Below are 21,645 nucleotides of genomic sequence, written 5' to 3'. Positions count from 1 at the left end.
TTTTGGGTCTTTCTTATATAGGCTCCTAGCACCCCCCACTCCTGTCTTGATTTTTCTCACTTGCTGTCTGGTCACCCTACATGAAGCTCCTGATTGGAGGAGACATCCAGCCCCACTGATTGGCTGGGACCCAGCAGTCAAACCAGAAAGAGGCACAGAAAGTTGATCCATGCAACTAGGTGAATCCCGAGCTAGCTGCTACTACAGACCCTGCCTACATGGCCTGGCTCCTACTTTCCTTACCTCAGACACCCGTCTGTTCCCAGTTCCTACTTCGCTCCAAGTTCCTGCTCCTATGACCTACCCCTGATGCCGATTCTGGCTTTGACCCCTGGCTTGACTTGTGACTCTGCCTCCAGCTCTGACCTTTGGCTTGGCCCCGCCCCTGGCCCTATCTCTGAGCCCTTGCTTGATTCTGGACTTTGGCTCCAGCACCTGACTTACCATTAGGCATGACTGCCCACACCTTGCTTCCTATAATTGTGGGGAGTCCTACACAACCTCACAGTTCCCATCATAATTCAAGATACTGAGTGCAGGCTGAGTGGCAATTTCCAAACAAAACCAGGAAGTGAACAATGCATTCTAGCATACATGTAGTGGAAAAAAGCCAGGAAGGATATCTTCCTCCTGCCCTGAGTAGTGGATAAGAAATATGCTTGCTAAGATTCTGGGAAGTGCAGATGTCACTGAACCTCATAAATTAGAGCCTAAGATTACTACTGTTAAGTAGGGATACCAAGTAGTTATGAACAGATATTAGAAAACTGATTGGACACATTACAAATGTGTAGTTTTTATTAGAATGGCACATTTGAACATATGATTTTAAACAGTAAGACATACCTATCTGCATGTGACTGTGCTTACGAGTCTGACTCTGCATGGTTTGAATATCTGCAGGTACTCCCGTGCAGTTACAAACAAACATTTTTAACACACCAGCAGCATGTCTGTTTATAATTTTGAGTTTAACCAATACGTGTTCCTCCTGACCCATTACAAAAAGAGCAGAAAACATTTAAAAATTACTACAAAAGTGAATCACCTCCGTGCAAGAATAATAGTCACAGCAGTAGGCACAGTCATTGCAGGGCTGAGAGCTCATTTTATCACATTGTGAACTTTATCTAATGTGCTCTAAAACAAAAGTTGCCTTCACACAATCCTAAACCATATAAAATGCCCAGAAAAACTTCCAATAATAAAGTGCAATAATAAAGAAACCATATGTACAGAGCAGCATCTGTTTTTCCTCTGAGAACATATCATCATGCGAGATATCATGTACTCACAAACTCAGTTACCAAATTCTTGCTTTTGTGCAATATCAAATGGCATTTTAAAGTGAGGATGCTGGGGCAGTGATAAGACAGGGAAAAATCAGTGCATACAAGAGTGCCTTTTTACAGATTCCTTTGGGCTACCAGAAGGTAAGTGTTAGCTGCCACCTTCTGTTACTAGAAACAAATCACCAAATTGCTATTTAATATTAATGTTATATTAACTCCAAGGGGCCAAGATGGCAACCAAGACTCCCTTGTGCAAACTGAGAAAGACAGTACATGTCCCAAAGTTTACAATTTAAAACACTATATGAAGGATAGGGAGAATTAAACTAACACTTGAATATGTATTAGAAACAAAGATGATATTTAGTGACAGTTGATCTGTGAAGGTCAGACCCTATCAAGCCAAAATCTTAAAAATATGAAAACAAACAAAAGATGGAAGTTAAAGAAAGGGAAAAAGCCTGTGCATTCTTTCTACTTTTACACTGCCCATAACACGGTCAATAACTAACTCCATTACAATACCTAGCTATTATATAATGCTTTTCATCTGTGCCTCCATAAGGCTTTCACTTCTAGCACTAACAGATACCCAAAAGCGGAATGTACCCCAACTTCACCAAACCGGCACGCTAAGACAAAACCTTAATACTGACTTCATGTGCTTTTATATCAATTATATCAACAGACTGACACATCTGACCGTTACACAGTCCATGCATTTGGAGAGTTATTCTGCCTTTGCACTGCTCCAAGATAATCATTAAGGTCCTGATCGGCAAAGCACTTTCTTGGACAGTGTTTCTCACTTGAATCACAACAAAAGATGGGAGCAATAAAACTTCCATGTTAAAGAAAACAGATTTTGCAATTGCAAGAATACCCTTACTCAAGCCATCCTCTACCTCCCTCCACTCCTAACATACATTTATTCATTCCAGTTTTGTTCTGTACTTGTTCTCAGCAAGTAGAGCAAGGCCACTGAATTTGACAGCCAAATACCTGCTTCATGTAGGCATAGCACATTGTTTCCGCAACTCTCTTTCCTTCATCGTAGCAGGCCCTAGGTCCTATGGGGTTCACGTGGCCCCAGTAATCTTCATTCTGAGGGTGAACTTCAGGATCTATGGAGAGAAAACACTTGAATGACTTTCTCTTTCTAGTAACAGGAAGAGGGACTGTAACTCCTTTTATATAGGGCTCTTTTGATAGAGCTTGTTTTAGTATGTACAGTGTTAATCAATTTTTCTTCAAATTATCTAATTTTTAAATATTAAACTCCAACATCTTTCACTCCAACAGATTCATCAAATAGAATCCCAAAGGGATAACTATTAAGAACAATCTGAGAATCTATAAAATCCCCAAATTGAGCGTATTAAACACAGCAACCTCCTCGATGGATGTGTCTCCTCATAAGAGCCATTACTCATGGCAGGCTGAGTTGAATGTCTGGAAATGGATCTTAAAGATGGAATAACTCTAGATGCAAACCCAAGATTCTCACTTAAGATAACCTGTAATCTCTCTATTCAGTTATTTAGAGTTCATCGGCAATTTCTATTTAGTTTGCAAAAGGAGCTAAGACATCTTGGCATTCAAAAAAGAGCTGGGGGGAAAAGGAGGCAAGAGGTGGAAATCTAGACATGCCATAAAGAATCTGGTTTGGTGACGGTGTGAGGCGGCCCTGTAAACAAAAATGGTGTATGTGTGCCTTGTTCTTCTCTCGGCCTGATACTCTGGGACCAGCAAGTGGCACAGAGAAGTTACTTTTTCAGCCAAGATGATTCTGAGTAGACAAAGTAGAGGCAGCTGAGCATAAGGAAGGGCAAGGTGCTTTATCTAGAGTTAGTTTAAATTTCCCTCTATCCCCCTAACAAAAAAAGTTACAAACATGCTGCTCTGGCTCGCTTTCAGCCTTGTCTGTGTCCCCATGACCCACTGGTATGATACGCCTGGAGGTGTAGGCCAGGTGCAAACAGATTGGTTGATGGTGGCAGCATTCTTAGGAGTTGCTGAGCAAGAGCTGCAACAAAGGAAAAGAGAACCCTTTGATGCTACTGGGAGGGTCATACTTGCCTTCTCGTCACCTCCAATACATGCTGAAATACAAATATGAGGAGGCCAGGACAAACATTAAAACCATTCAGCTGAGTCATATATAATAGCTGTCATTACCATCACCGCCACCAATGAATACTTAATACATTGGCAGAATCTCCTCCATGCCACTTACAAGTTCCATGAAGATTTTGCTCCCTCCGTCCCACAACCTTTTCTAGTAAGCAACCATTCATCTCTTGAATTAACAGTCGTAAAAACAGATTCTTGTTGGCATGCCCAGAGGTAAATTCTCTTTTTACAACACCTTGACTAGCATTCCTGCATGGATGAAAGGTATCCCTGCTCCGGAAGCATCTTTTTCTTTTTTACTGATACTATTTATATTGAATATTAAACACACACTTTAGATTGCCTTCCCCTAGTTTCTTTGGTTACCTGTGAAAAGCTACCCATGAATCCCAGAATGCTTAGCACTGCTCAGCAGTAAGAGGTATAACCAAGGAAGAAAAACAGAAATGTTACAGATCACAATTCTTATTCCGATCTTCAAGTACAAATAGATCACAACATGATCATCAGTTGTGCCCAGTTCTCTCCAGATTCTTATTACCCCGATAGAGCAACATGACGGAAAGTGGAAACAATTTCATTTGGATAGGTAATATGCTTGTTTTCATATGCAGAGACTGAAAGTTACAGTTCGGTCCAAGGCTTAGAGCTTTCTGGATGCTACTGCTCTGGATCAATAGAGCCCTGCTCGAGCAGAGACCAGCACAGACCCTGAGGCTTTTACTGTCTAATATAAACTGTCCTAGGAGTTTTACAGACCAACATCCAATTCATTCATTTTAAATAACCAGGAGGTGGAGATCTAGATATGCCATAAAGAATCTGGTTTGGTGAAGGTGGGGAACAGCCCCACAAACAAAAATGGTGCACGTGCCTTGCTCTTCTCTGAGCCTGATATGCTGAGGATAGCAAGTGGCACAGAGGTTACTTTTTCAGTCAAGATTTATTCAATTTAAAAATGAATGTTAGAAATATTTGAAAGTTACTGTTCAAATGGTATTAATCATTCCTCTCTAGAGCTGGCTGGCAAACAGTGAGACTGAACTGTAGCTCCTTGGAAAAAATCTGGTCAGTTGAGATTTGCTGTAAGCATTCAAGAAAACCATGTTCTGGGACATCACATATACTGAAATAAATAGTTGCATTGACACTGCTCATAGGAGCATATTTTTCCCCCTCTATTTGTAGCCTGGATTTCAAACTTTCCTTTTTTTAAAAATATTAAGACACTACCAAATAATGGCTTATAATTAGAATGCCTCCTCTGCCAGGAGCTACTTACAGCTTTGCCTTTGTCATGCTATAACTTTTTGATGCTTTTTATAAAGGATACAGTATAAAAAGAAATTTTTCATTGCATTTATAGTTTCAAACTAAGGTTCTAACTGATTAAAATGTCCTCTATGGCCAAATCTCACAGGAAATTTAATTTTTTTTCATAACTTCCCTGAAGGCAAATACTGATGGCAAATATACTCAACCATATTTCACAGAACACATCAAAACCAGGGCTTTGGAGTGGAGCCTGGAGCAGCTCCGGAGCAGTGGAGCTACAGGTTTTTGCCTGGAGCTGGAGCGGAGCTGGAGCACAGCTCCAAAGCCCTGATCAAAAGACAATGGTTCACAAATCTTTGCATATTATAGAGTAAGACAGGATTTTTAAAAGTATCCAAGTGAATTATGAGAAAACTCCCCATTGAAAGTCAATCAAAATTGTGGTCCTAAGTCAATTCATTGTTTTTAATATTGAGACCACAGCATGGATTACTGTCTCCTCTCCTTCCTTCTCAAGGTCCAAGCCCAGTTCCACACCATCCCTGCTTCAACAACAGAGCTTGACTTCATAAAGAAAAATTATAGTTAAGGCAGGATAAAATAGACACGATACTATTGCTTTATTACAACACCCATTTTATCTGTGCTGTGTTTTCCTCCTACCTGAGTTTGAAGTTTGCATATATTACCAAATTCCTATTGTTATCCCGCTGTCCCACTGCTCTACTTTTTCTAGGCCACTGAGTTTTAGTTCTGTTCCCCTGTATGTTTGCTACCACTAATTTTTAAGCTGTTCTCAGATTCTATAATGGTTAAATTCATGCCAAATGAAACATGTGACAGTGAAAAGACACTAGATATTTTAGTCGATCATAAAAAGTCTGTGGAAACCCTAAGGAGGTCCCAGATTGTGTTCAAGTTACAGTGCAGCTCTAATTCATGCAGATGCTTCAGTACTCTGACAGAAGCAACTCTGCCAATCACCTGGAAACAGAGCACAGTTTGAGAATCTCTGTAGGAAGTGGAAACAGCTGAAGGACATTTTCAAGGAGTTTATCCTGCCAAGAACTCAAAAACAATAACTCATTTTCATTTAGTTAAACCTACTATATGAAGACGGTAGATCCCTTTGCCTGACTGGATTTTATGCATAACAAAGTCTGACAATCTGTGTTTCTTTAAGTTTTCCCCTGAGGCAATCAGATTGCTGGGGAGAGATGCTGCTCCGGAACTTGTACACTTGGTCTGCCTGTAGCAATGTTCCACCTTCTGGAAGAGAGAATATGGTTTCTTGTTCAGTTAGGCAGTGCCTCTTGGCCCAGCACTTTCCCCATATAGGAACTGACCCTTGCCTAACAGAAATAGGCAGGAATGTGAGATGAGACACAATCATGCTATTTTCAGTGACTGCCTCATCACTGATGGAGTTCTTGCTTGTGATATTTGTGGTGCACCTGCGTGCCTAAAGTTATTCCATCCAAAACGTAAACACGAGGGGAGTAAAAAGAGCACATCTCATTCTTTCCATCTAGAGGAAGAGGAGACACTTTACGAACTTTTAATGAAAAGGTCTTTAAAGTGCTCAGCTATTAGCAACATCATGCTGCCTGCTGTGTTACTTAGATCAGCTCAATGCTGAAAATGCCTGTAGTAACTGGTAACCTATCTATACTAATGCTCCCACAAATGCTAGTACTAGCGGAGTAGAACTGGTGTTCACAAAACAGGGAAATTTTTAGAAAGTTTACATGGCACCAGCAAGGCCAATCATGGTCCCTGATGTAACCAAAGAGTATTTTGCTGTATCTGCACTAGTTAAATAATTCTCGACATGATTTAAAGAGGGGAAGGCAGGAAGTAGCCAGGGGCTCATTGCTGATAGTCATGTTGTCAGTAGGTCATTTTCCAATGGAGACAGACCTTTTCTTTGTATGCTGTTACAGAGCAGGGCGTGTGGCTTGTTACACACCATTGCTTCTGCTTAATCATCATCATAATCCAGTTTCCAAACAGTCCGGGGAACAAGAGTCAAACCTGCTGCCTGTTTTCCTCCAATGCGTTCCCACTATGGCCTCTGGAATCTACAAGCTGAACATGTAGAAACTTCCACTAAGACCCCTTCATTACAAAGAATGCTAACATTCTCTTATAGGTCAACTCTTACACACAGCATTGAGGGCCTGATTTTCATTTACGCTTGGGTTGCTTTATTCCACTCTGGCAGCGCAAAGTGAAGATTACCATCAACATTTTAAACATTAAGATGAAAGCTAACAAGTCCAAGTATGACAACTACAAGAATACTTGATGCTGCAACACAATCTACAGAAGTTATTGTAAATCTTCCTTGATCAGTCACACCATAGATACTCTAGCTATGCTCATGTCTTACCTCCATACACCTCAGAGGTGGAGGCCAGCAGAAGCCGTGCTCCAACACGTTTTGCTAATCCTGAACATTGAGAAAAAGGAAACAGTGAATTTTAGTGAATACAAAAGATTTTCAGTTATGTTCATTGCTTTATTAAGAGCCCAACTTTGTCTAAGGAAGAAGAGAATTCAAGGCTTTACTAATCAGTTTCTTTCAGATCTAGCCTCTCTTCCTCCAAGTCTCCAGTACTCAACTTCAAGCTGGAAGGAACACGACTGAGCTTTTCTGCAGCTACTCATACCACACAGCTGGCTGATCGTCAGATCTTACGTACACTTATTTCATGGACTGAAAGTTACACTGAACTAAAGTGCAGGACTTTTTTCCATAGATCACAAGGGACAATTGTGATCATCTACTCTGACCTTCTGCATAACACAAGGCCATAGGACTTCCCTGAATTAATTCCTGTTTGAACAAAAGAATATATTTTAGGACAACAACCAGTCTTGATTTAAAAATTGCCAGTGATGGAGAATCCACCAGAGCCCTTGGTACACTGTTCTAATGGATAATCACCTTCCTATTAAAAACTTGCTGTATTAAGTCCGGGATTGGGGCCAGAAAAGTACTGCTAGCCTGAAGGAATAGCTACTGTTTTAAGGTCTGATATCCTGTGAACCACAAGAGTTAGAAACACCAATAGGAAGCTGGGTGGGAGCTAAGTAGAGCTATGTGGTTTAGGAGAAAAAAGTGTGTCATATTCCCCATGTAAGTTCATTAGACCTTTGTAGCTCCTCTTGAAACTGAACGTAGTGGGCCTGATTCTGCCCAGCGTAAGGGAGGCTTTGTACTGCTCTGCTGACACATTGACCCTCAAGATAGCAGAGCTAGTGATAGAAATTTTTCCCCGGCTAGGGGGACAATTTGATGGCACAGAACTGAGAGACAGTAGCTTTTAAGTCGTCTTCTTTCCTGAACTGTGCCAAGTGCAGCATTTCCTGGTGGGGAAAAGAAGTGAGGCCAGAGGGTCTCCATGTCTCAGCAAATACCTACTACTTCAAAAAATCCCAGGGGCCCTTGGCAACCAGTGCAAGCTAAAGCAGTGACAACTGGATCGAGATTAGGATGTAAAGGACTGGATAACAAAAAGAAGAGGCTTGAAGCCACTTTGCTGCCTCCATACCCCCTGACTCTCAGCTGAACTAAATACAAATTAATATAGCTGAGAATTTGTCCCTGACACTGTATATGACCTCAGCACCAGTATAGGACTCTCAGAATTGGCCGGGAGGGGGAGGGGGGAGATAAGAGATCTCCACAATGGGAGGTACCAGTACTATGGAGTTATTGCAATTCTACACACTTTAACACTCATTTTACTGAAATGGAATCAGCTGTCACTCTGAACCTAGGGATGCTCCAGTCACTGAGACACAACAGCAGTGTTTCCCCCAAAGTTGCACTCTGACTCTGTGCCTGATCCGCATAATTGCTTCATAGATATTACTCAATAATTGGGCCATGACTATGGAAACCCTTGTACTTTGGTTGGCTCCTATGCTCAAGATTGTCATGCTGTTTGTAAATGGTCTCAGCTGAAATACTGAAATGTTGACATGAAGACAAACATCCTAGAGGAAAACGGGTCTTTCAAGGAAAATTTATTTTTTGATTTTTGACTCATTCCCCCTTCTTCTTATCCCTTGCCGAACTCTTCCTTCTCTTGTGCCAGATAAGAAGGCTCTTTCTTGGTCTTAGAATAGCTGTCAGTATTTGTGTTTATGTTAGGAAAATATTAGCTCCTCCTTTCCAATTCTGTTTTTAATCCAACATGAACAAATATATAGGAGTTATTCTGAGACAGAGAATGAAGGGGAAAAAAGCATACCTTTTTTACCCTAAAACCACTTTCTTTCAATACTAGCAAGAGTTCTGTTTGCAGATTTTACACTCATTTAAATACTGAATTAAAAATTTTAGTGAAACAGCAAGTTGAACTTTCTTGCTAGTAAACAAGCTGGGCTAATGAATTCAGTCTTACATGGTACAATAGACAGAATCAACTCAGTGAAGACGGTAGTGCCCCAAATTCAGCCAGGTACTTAAACATGTGCGTCACACTAAAAATACAAATAGTTCCTTTGATTTTTCATAATTGACTTTAAAGGAACTACTCATGTGCCTTTCATTAAGCCTCTACTTAAGTATATAGGTGGAACTGGGCCTTAAAGCTTAAGTGGAACACAATTGTGAGCCCAACAGTTGTTAGCAGTTCTGAGTATTTCAAGGAAAATGAATGCAGTAAGACGAAAAAACAAAGATTTCAACTCACCTAACATGTTTAATGTCCCAATAGTATTGGTCTTTAATGTCTTGATAGGATTATACATGTAATTTGGAGGGGAAGCAGGAGATGCTAGATGATAGATCTGGTCCACTGTGAGATAATGGAGAAAAAAAAATCCCAATATAATAAACTAAAGGAAAATAGCAGCAGGGCTACAGGAAGCTACCACTGCAATGAATGTCTTATCATCAAACTCTTCACCTTCTGTATCTGCGTCTCTTAACTTCAAACCCTAGTTCTTAACACACTTATCTACAGAGATCATACATGCAAATCCATAGTAAAAACACAGCAAAATAAACTTAGAATTAAACAGATTAAGATTTTTAATCAAAGCAACGTTGTTCACGCAGATATATAGATGCTCCTGATGTGTCTGCAGAATGCATAGCCTACAAGTAAACCATTTTACTTCTGCCAGCACTGCACAGCCATGCACGATAGCTGCAGAAGAGCAAGGTCAAAATTACATTAATCTTTCTTATTGTACCTAGGAAGTGCAATTCATATGGGACAGTACAATCCTTTACAAACCTCATTTCCAAAACATGCAATTTTAGTTGTTTCTGGTAAGGTGGGTCAAGAGACTTATATAGATTAGATATGCATGCATGCTTCTGCTCATCTTCGGTTTCCTGTTAGTGGCCTGATAGGCTATATGACCAAGGTTCTGAATAGTGAAGAGTGAAAGTGATGCAACTGGATTCCACGCAGCCCGTACATATTCATGGAGTTTTTGTGATGGGTATTGGAATCCTTCTATATCAGAAAAGTCGGTACCTATTCATTTCAGAAATTGCAAGAGAATACCCAGCTCAGGAGGGAAAGTATAATAGAAGCACAAGTCAAAGAAACTGAAGGAAACCTATAACTAGTTGTGCAATACAGCAAAATCTGTCATACATGACCATTCAAGGGACCAATACAGACCGGTTCTTAATAGAGGCAAGTGATTTTCCCACAGAAAGAGAACAAGGATACGTTGGGTGATCTCTGAAGACAAGATGTTGCCTAATAAGGTTACAGGTTTCACTGAATGAAACAGGAGTTTGAAGACTGCAGCTGATGGAAAAAAATGGTTTGTTAGCAATAAAACAAAGAACACTGAGCCTTAACTGAAGATGCCTGTGAAACCCAACGTGAATGATTCAACAAAATCAGGTTAACAAGCTATTGGTAATGTATAACATATAGAGGAGAAAGATATTTTTCTAGTGTCTCTCACCACAGTATGTCCAGAGCACCCTGCATCTTTTTCTTGTTTAAAAGAGACTGTGTGTACCAGAGGATGCCAAAAATTAAATGGGAAGAGTTCAATTTGGACACACAAAAAAACAGATCTCCTACAAGGACACCTAAGAAAACACTTCAAAGGTTATTTAAGAAGGGCTAAAACAAAAAGGGTGCCATGCCTTTTTTGTTCTTCATGATGCTTATTTTTTTTTTAAACAAACCTGCTTGTTTTTAAACCTTAAGATACCAGAAGGATCCAGTCTGGTCCCTGTTTTGCTAATGATCTAACAGTGTGATGCTATGATGTAAAGCTGTCAATCTTTACCGGGAGGGTAACGACGTTAAAGCTCTAACAGGGCTCTTCTTTCAATTGTTTAGTCAGATGTTTATATGAGATTGATGACAGCAAAAACCACCACTTCAAAATAAAATGCACTCTTTGCACAGTGAATAAATCTCACTCCCTGCTCATTCAGGTTTAACTTCCATGACATCTGCAACTTCACTGACTTAAGTTATCCACTGAATCTTCAAGCAAAAATAAAGGTAGACAAACCCTCATTTTCAATTAAAATAAAAAAAAGCAGAACACACTTTTCTAGGCATTCTTCATATGTCGTAAGCAACAAAAGATGGCACACACCCATTTCACCACCCCTTCTCTTCAAAAAATGGCAAAGATGCAAACTTAGCCAGTTCACAATCCCTTTTCAATCCATAGTACTGCTGTGACTCACAGGCACCTCACACTGGAAGTCTGATCATAGGCAATGTTTCCCAGGGACCAGGGGTCACTCGATGAAATTAAAAGGCAGCAGTTTTGAAACAAATATAAGGAAGTACTTCTTCACACAACATGGTCAACCTGTGGAACTCATTGCCAGGGGATGTTGTGAAGGCAAAAAGTATAACTGTATTTAAAAAAAATAGGTAAGTTCATGGAAGATAGCCATTGATGGACCTATTAGCCAAGATGGTCAGGGATGCAATCCTATGCTCTGCATGTTCCTAAACCTCTGATTGCCAGAAGCTGGTGCTGAGCGATGAGTGATGGATCAGTCAGCAATTGTCTTGTTCTGTTCATTCCCTCTGAAGCATCAGGCACTGACTACTGTCGGAAGACAGGCTACTAGACTAGATGGACCATTGGTATGACTCAGTATGGCAGTTATGTCAAATTACCAATTCAAGCTCAACAACTCTAATATAGAAATAGCCATTTTACTGCCATATTAATGGATAAAAGGTCTCATTTAAATATAGCTACCTGTTTAAAGAATATAAGTTGCATAGCTAATTTTGTTCTACCACTGCATGACTGATGTCAAACAAGCTTACAAACTAAAAGGCCAGAATATAAAATCTGCTAGCTGAGGTTGAAAGAGACAATGTCAAAATGAGGGACAAAGTGAGTGAGGCAGTATACTTTATTGGACCAATTTCTGTTGGTGAGAGAGAAAAGCTTTTGAGCTACAAAGTGCTCTTCTTAAAACCACAAGCCCTCTAGAAATTTTTTCCATGACAGCCACACAAAAGGATCCCTTGTTCTGATAAATTCCTCTGGGAGCTATCCTACTATAAATTGTTTATTAATCACAAATACAAAACGTTAGGGAATATACATGCTTTTATTTCTGACACAGAAAACAATTCCAGAAACAACCCTGCAACAAGTTAGTGCATTTCCATGGTGCAGGAAAAAATTCAGAGGGGAAACAGGTATAAGGTTTAAGTTTCACTTACTACTTTAAAAACACTATGTTAAAAATGATCAGGGTATTTAATATACATAATTATTTTAAGCCAAGTTTAATTAAATCACAATGATTTTGCTGATTCTTATTTTTGTAGCAGACAGGTCCCAAATTTTGAAAGGATTTGCAAGACCCCTATTATCAGGGCTTTAGATACATAATCTCCCCTCAACCCTTACAGCCCAAAGACTGGTTTTGACATTTCATACTAAGATTACTTTGTGATATTTTAGTGAATTATGTGCCACAATGACATTTTTAAACGGCATTTTTGTCATCCAGATAAATGTTATTACTACTGAATGATATTCTATTGGATGACCAATGTGCATGTTTCTGAAAAGATCTCACTGGAATTTCCTACAGGTAACAGCTAGTACAAGTTTAACATTATAATGGTACATTGATGTTTAGAACAGTGGCCCATTAAGAGTGAACATTCCTTCCTTGGCATGAGTGAATGAAGATATATTTGAGCTGATACTTATCCATAACTCTTATATAAATGCTAACAAAAAAGTAACCATATGCAAGAATCAAAAAATTCCTTTCAATTACTCAATCTCATTCCAGACAGAAAACAAGTGCAACAGAAGCACACACAGAGATGGGTCTGGGAAAGCAATGTCTCCTTCATTTTTAATCCCTTCCTCTCTGAGTCTTTTTCTCCAGTTGTTAGTTGCTGCAGCACCACAGGAAAATGTGGACCAGAAGAAGAAACACAGCCCTGAATGGTCTGTCCTATCAACTGCTTCACTTGCCAGAGAAGAGGGAATGTTTCAGCACCTGGGTACAACATAGAGTGCTGCTTCTTTTGCAGACCGTGACAATATTATGCAAAGGACTTAGCAAGGCCAGGGCTAGGTAGAAGGGTGATGGAGTATTCGCCATGGGACAGATGGTTGTCTTAGGTCAGATGGATAGGAAAGCAGCCAGCTCCAGGCCCTCTCCAAAACATTTAAAGATGCGGGGAACTGAACCATTTTGGAGGGGAAAGGGTAAAAGCAGTTTGTGGATGTCATTCATATACTGCAATGCAAGTGACCAAACAGGCCCATAATCTCAGCATTGTAAGACAAATATGGCTGCCTCTCTAGCTCTGTTTTCCCTCTTTCAGTATTTAAACATATTTAAATGCGTTTCAGTATTTAAACATATTTCTATCCTTTCCCTGAGATGCTTGTTTTCCATGACTGCAAGCTGGACCTAGACTGTAGTCACAGGAATGCATATTACAAATGCAGCAAACACTCTGCATTTGTCATGCTCTTATATGACAAGCTCGACATTGCATGTCAACTACGCAATATACCAAGCCAAGATGGTAACTGTGGTACAATAAGTAGATGCAACATTAAAGTGTGCATGCTCATGTATATGCAAGCACTGAAGTACCCAAGTAAGAGTGATAAAAGAACAACAGTGAAAGAGCTATCCAAAAGAATGGTAGGTGTTTGCTGTTGACTCACTCTTAGCAGGTATGGGAACTTGGCTGGGTACCCTGAACCCATGAAAGATGGAAATGGATCACCAGCCAGAAGAAACTAGAGACAGATTGGTCATAAGGCAGGAAATGTAGGCCGTCAACTCTGGGAAAAGGGCTTAGGCTAGACTTTACATGTTTACTATCTATGGGTTACTTTGGGAAATTAATTTTAGTAATTTATGGTGATTATTAAAACAGACATTATGAAAACTGAAAGGGCATGTCATTTCAGATGCCCCAGGTTTCTTCACATGCATACAGGAGAGTCTTTCGAAGAATGAAATAAGTGTAAATGATTAAAAGTTATAAACCTATCAAACTGATTTTAAAAAGATCAGCTAAATTAAATGCAAACTTAGACTTCAAACAAAAGTTACACCTGATTAACCAAAATCATTTTTCGAATCAGTACAAGCCAGGTGCAATCAATTTAAGTTTCTACAGAAAAAGGTTTGCATCATTTGAACTAGACAGTTGGTGAGGGGGTGTTTGTTTTTGTTTTTTTAAAACAGCTTTAGTTGAAATGGTGCAACTTGTGTATTTAGACAACACCTTTGTTTAAGAACAGCCAAAATACCCGCAAAGCGCAAGTTCTCCTTAGGAGTTACAATAGAATCGTATTACAAGGCCCTATGTGGGAAAACCCAATGAACTTCTCAAATCAGAACTGTGCTGAAAAGCAAAAGATTCCACCTTAAAATGAAAGCGTTATATAAGGTGTTTTAATGCTCACATGCATCAATGTGGTTCTGTAACTGGTGCACCCACAAGCTTTACCTGTAGCCAACGGGCCACAAAAAGTGTGAGGTTCTATAACATCTTTGAAAACCAAAATGAAAGTAGTTCTTCAGATCTGATTCTTAAAAAGTCACCTTCTCAGCTAGGAATCTGGTCATTTAAAAAGTAAGTCAGAACTAGTTTGAGGTACTTACACATGCCTATATGCCCTTGTCGAGTTAGTAGTTTTAACGATCAAACGCTTTCATTTGCCTCTCCCCCTGCTGCAATGTTAAAGACCCACACAAATAACAGTGGAACTTATTTAACAGAGCAAACAGTGAAACTGACTACACAAAGTGCTGTCAAAGACACAATGTGAACAAACAAATCTTTTTCTGTCATCGTGATCTTAAGGGTCATTTGTAACAATAGCAGGTAAAAAAATCCAGAAAGAAGTTTGATTTTTTTAAAAGTTGACAATGCCCCTTTAAAACAAGTGCCCAGCATCAGCACCAACAACAGCTTTTGTCTCTGATTGTCACAGAAGAACAACTAGAGTGAAATGTCAGTTGTACAATTGTTAAAAAAATGGAATTTTAGATTTTAATTAAAACATGAACAAGTGAGGAACATTAAAACCAAATGCCCATATATTATTTAGTCTTCAGTTACGTCTTTAATGCTGAATGAAGGTAATCAACCTCTCTACTTGGGGCACTGATCAACTAGATGCTGTGACTTAAAAACCTTCCTTGGATGACGGAAGTCTTTGGTAATTAAATGCTATCCACTTTTCCCACACTTATCACGATGGTATCCGAGTACCTTCCAAAAAGAGGCAGAGTTGGGAGAGTAACAAATTATCTGCAAAAGCAGCAAAGAATCCTGTGGCACCTTATAGACTAACAGACATTTTGGAACATGAGGTTTCGTGGATGAATACCCACTTCGTCAGATGCATGCATGTATTCATCCACGAAAGCTCATGCTCCAAAAAGTCTGTTAGTCTAAAAGGTGCCATAGGATTCTTTGCTGCTTTTACAGATCCAGATTAACACGGTTACCCCTCTGATACTTGACAATTTATCTGCAATAATCAATAGCTCATGTCTTCAACACATCTCAGCATACTGGTACAAATACAATAAACGTTTTATATAAATCACAGCAAACTTCAGACAACAAATATTAAGCAAAAAGATGAACTTTAGTCAGGAACACAGGAAACTCTTTGCATCTTAGGTAGATGGGATTCCCCATAAGGCAGCATCTATACTGAATTTTAGCAGTTCTCCCACTGTTGGTCTAGTACAGACATCGCTCAGGCAGGGGAAGCCCCAGGTTAGACTGGATGCAGGTGCAGTTTGTACTGTGTGAGGTGGTAAAACCGCAAGCTACAGGTTATTTTTTTCATTCAAGTATTAATTATACTGAAATCCATATCTTTTAAGTTTCAGCAGAATCACTTATACTGTTGGTAAAACCCTACTAATACCAACCCATAACATGCAAAATTTTACTTTAGTGCTTTTTTTGTGTGTGTTTAATAAAATTAGACTGACATCACTGATTAGAGTCATACACCATCTGAACACAGAGTGCTACATTATCCACACTGGTCTCTTCTTGATACCTGGCTTGCAACAATCACTATTCCACAACTAGATTCTTCTGAGCAGAAGATTGGCCCATGTCAGATACAGGACAGGTAGCAAAACTCACTAGGGACTAGGCTATCCCCATAACATTTTTCACAGCAAGATCCTTAGAGTTGATCCACAGTGCTCCAGGAGCAAGAACTTCTCAAAACACCCATTTTACTGTACCTGTGACCTATAAAGTAAGACGGAATGACAGTTCCTAGAAATGAGAGAACAACAAATATTTGCACTGCAGTAGTGCCTAGGAGCCCATCACACAAGGCAATGCACAAACAAAACAAAGACCGCTTTTGTCCTATTGTACTACCGGCTCCCTTAAAATGACCCTAACACTATCCTAACTTAATGAGTTACAAACTATTAAACAGAATAAAATAATTATTTAGCAGATGGGGGGGAACAATGGGATAAAACTGAATAAGGATGCAACTACTGAAGCATTGATAACTCTCTTGTATTTGACAAAGTGGCCTGAGAAATTCTAGAGCATTTAACACAGATCTTATCCCAGCTCAATGGCATGTCAGTTGTTTCGGTACAGCCTGTTCTAGGAAAATATCTAAGGAAAGGAATAAACATGCACTACTAATTTATTTAGTATTTCTCATTCATGAAGTTAACAGCTCAAACTTCTGCAAAAAATAATTCTCAGCTATTGAAGACACCCAGCATAAAAAATTAAAATCCTTATTTAAAAGGATCAGTCAACCTAAGCCTTGATCTTGCAAAGCACTTAAGAACATTAATAACTTTAAAAACATGTTTAAATTCCATTGGAGTCAATGTTTTAAAAGTACATTGCAAATAAATGTATTTGCCTTTGCTATTAACCATATATACAGTAAAAAATTTGAAAATCCATGTACTTGTTACTACACCCTATTGATTTATTTAAATGCCTATTTATTTTTGGCATTTCCCTTAGCTTTCTCCACCTTCAGGTTCTTAGTGCTACAATGACCACATCTACCTAAATTTTTATGCCATCATTCAAGCACTTCTATGGTACAATTCAGAGAGGGATAAACATTTACTATTTTTAAAAAGTTTGTTTTAATTTTGAGCCAAATTTAAGTTGATAGTGTCTTTTAAATAAAAAAGAACTATCCTTCATATATGCCTACAGAAAATAGAGGTGAAATTAATAAATGACCTGTCATGAGTTATGTTCCCATACTGAAATCATGAAAAATGGCTAGATTGAAAAACGTGTACAGATTTGTAATTAACTCAGAGCACGCCTTCCAATAAAGCTGGAAATACAACTGATTCATTAGTAAGGATTTAAGGTTTTAAACCAACTTCCATAGGATCTTCTCCATGCTGGAACTCCACCTCCTTTAGCTACTTCATGCTATGTAGTGCAGGCAGACACTTTGATTAGATTTTGAAGAGTCTCTTCTCATCTTTGAGAGTCATTCTGAAATTGCCTTTCACTACACGCTGCAAATAGACCATATTTCACATCCAGCCAAGACAATATTTACACTAAGATAGATTACAACTTCAACAATGTCCCACTGGTATTGTTTTACTTAAAGTGCCTAACTGTACAGTGAAATGCTGGAGGCCATTAGCAAAATTCCTACTGTGCAACCACGCTCCCATGGTATTATGTGCTTGCTGTAATGACAACGCATTCACAGAGTACTCTGCACTTGTGATTATGGTCATGAAAAATGTATAATCCATTCATTGTTTGGAAGTGCTGAAGACTTTGTCTGCAGCCTCTCCAGGCCTATTTTTGGTATGGGGAAAGGGGGGAAGGGAGAAGTAAACCACTGCATTCCTATACACCAAAGCTTCAGAGCCAAGATGATTGTACGGGATGCTTTTTGTATGGTAGTCCTTGACTACATACAGAAGGGTCACACTTCACAAGTGTTAATGGGCTGGCGATTCATGCTGAACTCCCTGATGTAGTAACGGGATAATATTTATCTGCCTCACAAGAGTTCTGTGGGGCTTAATAAATATTGCAAAGTCCACTGAAATCCTTGGATGCTCAAAGATTTACTAGTATTAAACACCATACTGTCTCTAAATATTGCAGAGCACCATTCATTTCAGTTTCTATTGCTTTATGGTAGTTTTCCTCATGGCCATCATGTGCACCCCACACACATACACAAAAATACTTTGGGGGTTTTATACTTCAGAGTCACTTTTTTGTTATCTTTACCCATAGCCATCTTGCTTGAGAGACTGTACTTGCTGGGCATGGAATATAGAGAGAAACGAGGGGGAGATAATGTGTGCAAATTATCCTGCTCAGGAGCACATCTGAAGCCTTCCGAGAGTCTTATTTAGGAAAGGCAGAAGAGTGATGGGGCTGTTCTCACAGCTGCCCTCAAAGCAATCCACTCCTTCCAATGCGGTAGACAAGCCAAATGCAGCAACTACCTGAGAAAACACTTGCCTCCCTGTATGCGTACATGTGACAGGAGGAGTAATCTGCAAGCAGCAGTCCTGAACATTTAGAGATGCTAACCAGTTTTTAAGAATCCAAATTAGAATCTGATGGTCATCTCTTGACACTACCCTGCAATGTACAGAGTTTGGCTGTGACTCAGCGTGATTCTTCCACAAATTAAACCTACCGTTGTAATAATGCTGCATCACATAAGCACAATTTGTGCTTATTTAAAAAAATATGTTGATGTTTCTTCTATAGTTACATTGGAATCTGATATATAACCACTACTAATTAGTCTGGGGTCTTGACAAAGACAGTATTAGATCTTAATGCAATTATGAAAAAGTCAAAGGTGTTATTTTCTCCCCACAGGTTTACACTGGAATTCCATTCAATCACTTCCAATACAATTTAGATCTATGAGTATGGTTTTGTTCAGATCCCAAAGACACGGGTACTAACCCACCCTCTCACAAGTAATATATGGGGTCTTTATTAGCCATGCAGAGCAGGCAGGATTGCCATTTTTTCTTCCTAAATACCAAGGCGTATAAGAATCTTGGCAGCAGCATTCTGAAGAGAGTAAACAGCTATAAAGTTTTAAAATGGTAACTCAATTACCATAAAATCAGGTTTGCCCTCCCGGTTTTGTAAGAGTACTGTGAATTTTCAGACAACATTCTCTGGACTGTTTCAATAATTTGCAAAACTCATACACTGTTCTAATTTAATTAAAGTAGTAACTGTCCTTAGTTTCCACTTAGACAGAAAGCCTTACATGAAAGCTTTACAATTCTGTAAGTCTTCTGTTGGTGTTATAGTCAATGAATTTGAAAGTGAAGGCAATTCCTGTGTGAAATGATAACCCTGAGCCAAGACATTCACAGAACAGAGAACAAAATGAGTGCTTTTAGGCCATCTGCTAGTATCTCTGCATCAGTCAAGGGCAAATGCATCCCAAAAAGTTGGGTGTTGCTTTATACTTATGAGAAAATACTGGTTACCTCTTGGGAATCAAAGAGCTGGACTTCAACACAGCCTTCCCCTAGAAACTTCTGCGAAGCTAATTACCATTGAGACTCATTTAAACATACAAGGAGGATATATATCTGGGGATGAAATTCAAAATCACATGCAATCAAGAACATATCCTTCTTTCTAGATAAGGAATTAAGTCTCCTTATTAAATAATTGCTATATCACAGAAAAGCTATCATGTTAAACATTCTAAAATTGGTCTAGTTTCTAGAAAGCAGCAAATAAATGGCTGCTCCCTATGCATGGATCATCCTCCCATACTGCTCTTCGCCAAACCTGCACACAAATTCTCTCTTAAAAACCCAACGCTATGCAAAGTTATCCTAATTTTTATGGACCCATCCAGAGATGGAATGTGCCCAAGACAACAAACAAAAACAAACACAGGTGACCTTACTACAGTAACCACACCACCAAGTTTATTACTTACACTTACTGTGGCACATCTAAAGTTGACTGTCAGCTCTTCAGGGATTATTTTTAATGTACCCTCTAAACACATTCTAGGTGTGTCATAACTAATATCAAAATAAAACAAGTGGAATCTTTTCTTAAAAACTTTACTTTGCCTGTCTGAATTGACAGGATTGGAACACAGAGAAGAGATCTGGTAAACTGCTCACTGAATACCACATTAAAATGCATGAAACTGCTTGCTGATGTCTTAATTATGTGCAGCATTAATTATGAACTAGCTGAGGTACAAGCTACTAGTACCTGCAGTGAACACAGATCCAGTTAATCAGATTCTAGTCTCATTATCCTTCAGTGGAAGCAAAGGCTGAAGTAAAAACAGACAGCAACTGAACCGATGCATTGTCAGAACAGAGAATGAGTGTGCACCTGCAGAACTATTTCAGCATTAAATGCTTTGATACAGTCAGAAGCCCATTACAAGACTTCTAAGGAGATGCATTTACAAGATTTTTTTCTGCAAAGTTCCATCCATCAGAAATACAGCAAAAGTAGAGCAAACAAGGTTTCCACTACCATTCTTCTTTTAAATCTATAACTATTATATAGCTGCACAGTTTCAAAACACAAAAGGAATGAAAAAACCACCACTGTGGCTAAAATAAAGTTCTAATCACTTCACCATGCTTTTCTATTCCAAAGGAAGTCTGTAATAACACACACATCTTGTGCAATATCCTGTAATTAACTAAAACATTAGTTTGTTTACAAAACAGAACAATGTTCTGCTGCTTATGGTAATTTAGGTGTAGGATTGCTTACACTTTTTATAAGGAGAGGGTTTTTTTGGATAGGTGGGGAATACAGTGACATCATGTCCCTACTTCACAGGGGGCTTGCAAAGAAATTATTAGGAACCAGTGATCTCCACCTTTGCCATAACATGACATCATGGTACAACAAAATATAACTGGGTTCAAAAAAACAACACGTTCATAGAGGGTAGATCTATCAATAGCTATTAGCTAAGATGGTCAGGGATGCAAACCCATGCTGTGGGTGAACCTAAACCTGTGACTGCCAGAAACTGCAACTGGACAACAGGGTCACTTAATAATTGCCACATCTACCTAGATCAAGCCACAAAATTGCATATAAATCCAATTTCTAAATGTACTTCTGATAGGAAAGTGTGATTAAGTGCAGAGATCAAAGTATATAAATAGTTAAGCAGGCTACTCACCTTCAATGTACAGGGGTTCAACGACATCATGATTAATCAGTTCAAAGTTCTCGTGACCAATCCAGTGTTCCACATTTCTTTTCCTGCCCGTAAAGAAGTTGTCCACAACTGTAACCTCATGGCCATCCATCATTAGTTTGTCAGTAAGATGAGAACCCACAAACCCTGCTCCTCCAGTTATCTGCGTTAGGACAGTGGGTATGAATTTTTTTTTCTTTTCTTTTTACAGAAACACCAGACAAAGTCCACAAACATGAAG

General features: G+C 39.1%; 1 protein-coding gene across 1 annotated transcript in view; it reads right to left on the bottom strand.

Moving 5' to 3' along the window:
* UXS1 (UDP-glucuronate decarboxylase 1) overlaps positions 1-21,645 on the bottom strand; it is a 92,169-nt gene that overhangs the window by 36,105 nt on the left and 34,419 nt on the right. The window contains exons 6-9 of the mRNA XM_030569653.1: positions 21,387-21,567; positions 9,407-9,511; positions 7,093-7,152; positions 2,295-2,416 (exon numbers count right to left, since the gene is read on the bottom strand). Coding sequence (XP_030425513.1) covers positions 2,295-2,416; positions 7,093-7,152; positions 9,407-9,511; positions 21,387-21,567 — 468 coding nt within the window. The remainder of the gene's footprint in view (positions 1-2,294; positions 2,417-7,092; positions 7,153-9,406; positions 9,512-21,386; positions 21,568-21,645) is intronic.

The sequence above is a fragment of the Gopherus evgoodei genome, chromosome 1 (genome assembly GCF_007399415.2).
Source record: "Gopherus evgoodei ecotype Sinaloan lineage chromosome 1, rGopEvg1_v1.p, whole genome shotgun sequence".
Lineage (NCBI taxonomy): Eukaryota > Metazoa > Chordata > Testudines > Testudinidae > Gopherus > Gopherus evgoodei.
The sequence above is the reverse complement of the archived record's forward strand: the minus strand, read 5'-3'. Positions and strand labels throughout refer to the sequence as shown.